We start from the raw sequence: 2097 nt of genomic DNA on the forward strand, positions 1-2097 counted from the left end.
AGACACACACACACAAGGTTACGCTGCACAGGAGGTGCACAAAAGCAAGATCAACATTAAATTTAAAATTAGAGGGGTCCACTCAGCAGTCTGATAACAGCGGGTAAGAATCTGTTTTTGAAGCTGTTCGTACCTGTATTTATGCTTCTGTGTCTTCTGCCCAACGGAAGAGGTTGGAAGAGTGTATAGTGGGGTGGGTGGGGTCTTCAATGATGTCGGCTGCCTGTCCGCAGCAACAAAAAGTGTGGGTGGAGTTCATGGCTGGGAGTTTGGCTTGCATGCTGGTCTGGGTTGTGTTCGCATCCTTCTGTAGTTTCTTACGGTCCTGGGCAGAGCAGTTGCCATACCAAGCTGTGATGCACTCAAATGCACGTCCTCTTCTCAGGTAATCGGAGAGGTTGAGAAGGTGAGTCCTTCACTGCAACCTCATCCAGTGCAGGATTTGAACCTAGTCTTGTTGGCATCATTCTGCATCACAAACCAAAGGACTCTTGTGGTGCATTTGTAATATCTCTACTTTTGAGCCAGGACCCGCGAGTTCAAGTCTCACCTACTCCAGAGGTGTGTGATAGCATCTCTGAACAGGTTGACTGGAAAATAGTATTTTTTTGCATCACAAACCGCCTGAACTATCTGAACACCTCATAAACCTTGGTAACGCGTGGGTCAGCGGATGATGAATGAATGAATCCACCGCGAACCTCAATATGGCTAAATTTGAACCGGAAAGATCAGGCACTGAAAGGTTTAAAGTAAGTGCCATGTCAACGAGTCCAACTCAAAAAACAACTAACTTCCCCACCATGGTTCTGGGGTTTACTGCGTGTTTTAAAAGGTCTCAAACCATTTTAATTTCAAAACTTATTTTGATTTTAGGAAGTATTCGCCCGTCAAGATCACAGCACCATGAACAGGAAGCCAGTGTTCCTACACGGATAGCTCCGACCTGAGAGCAGCCTTGAAACCGCTGGATGGGCTCAAGCCTGTTCCCGGTCGGGGACGGACTGGAAACTGCTTGACCTTCTACCCGCAGGGGTAAGGCAAGGGTAACCTTGAAACCGCCAGAAAGCCCACGCTTCCTCTGGTGGAGGGTGACCTTGAAACTATCTGATAGCTTCAGCCTGGTATGGGACCGCCGGTTAAAACGCGCATGCGCAGTCTCCTCCCAAATGCCAACATTGGAAGCCCGTTCCCGCCTTTTTACCCGTTGCTAATCCCCGACGCGAAGCTCCTAGAGATAAACACTTCGCCTTATCTAACCTCTCCGTTTCACTATTTCCCTCAAGTAATCTTATCAAATGCAAGATTTAAATGGAATTTTTTCCTATGTAAAGTTTACCATGAAGTACATGTTACCGGCTCCCGGTGTCACCCCGGAACGGTACCGGTTGTGCTCGTCCACGCATTTCCTCACAAACTCTGCGTCCATGGGGTACTTATACGCGTCGCCGGACGACGAAAGGAAAAGCAGAGACGGTAACGAAAGGAGTACTACCATCGCCATGGCCTGAATTCGCTTTGAGTGAGGCGGGACTGGGATAGGGGGAGGGCTCAGTGAGAGGGCGGCTCGCCTGGAGGGTGGGTTCTCAGAGGGAGGTTATGCGTGGAAGGAGCACATTAACCTGAGTAAAAGGAATGTGGTGCGAAGATTGATTCACCTCCCCCCCGTCCCGACGCTACCTTCGAACCATGTTCCTTTTACTCATACTACGCCACCCTAATACCCTACTGCCACACCCTGTCCCTTCTACCCAGACCATGATTCCCAAGACCCTTCTTCTGGGTAGAAGGGGCAGGGTGTGAGGGTAGGGTCTTAGGATGGCATAGTCTGGGTAAAAGGCATATGGTATGAAGATAGGGCCTTGGGGATCATAGTCTGGGAAGAAAGGGCAGGGTGTGAGGGTAGGGTCTCAGGAATGGTGTGGCCTGGGTGTGAGGAGAGGGTATACTTGCCATAGAGTGAGTGTGGCAGAGGCTCACTAAGCCAGTACTGGGGATAGCAGGACTATCAGAAGAGAGATAGATTGACTGAGCCTGTATTCATTGGAGTTGAGAAGGATAATAGGTGATCTGATTGATACATATAAAATTCTAACA

At 49.2% G+C, this 2097-nt stretch overlaps 1 protein-coding gene across 1 annotated transcript in view; it reads right to left on the minus strand.

Annotated features, from left to right (window-relative positions):
- LOC109914064 (GLIPR1-like protein 1) overlaps nt 1-1504 on the minus strand; it is an 18126-nt gene extending 16622 nt beyond the window's left edge. The window contains exon 1 of the mRNA XM_020513638.2: nt 1340-1504. Within this exon, the coding sequence (XP_020369227.1) occupies nt 1340-1504 (165 nt within the window). The remainder of the gene's footprint in view (nt 1-1339) is intronic.
- Nucleotides 1505-2097: the final 593 nt, after the last annotated feature.

The sequence above is a fragment of the Rhincodon typus genome, chromosome 18 (genome assembly GCF_021869965.1).
Source record: "Rhincodon typus isolate 14 chromosome 18, sRhiTyp1.1, whole genome shotgun sequence".
NCBI classification, from domain to species: Eukaryota; Metazoa; Chordata; class Chondrichthyes; order Orectolobiformes; family Rhincodontidae; genus Rhincodon; species Rhincodon typus.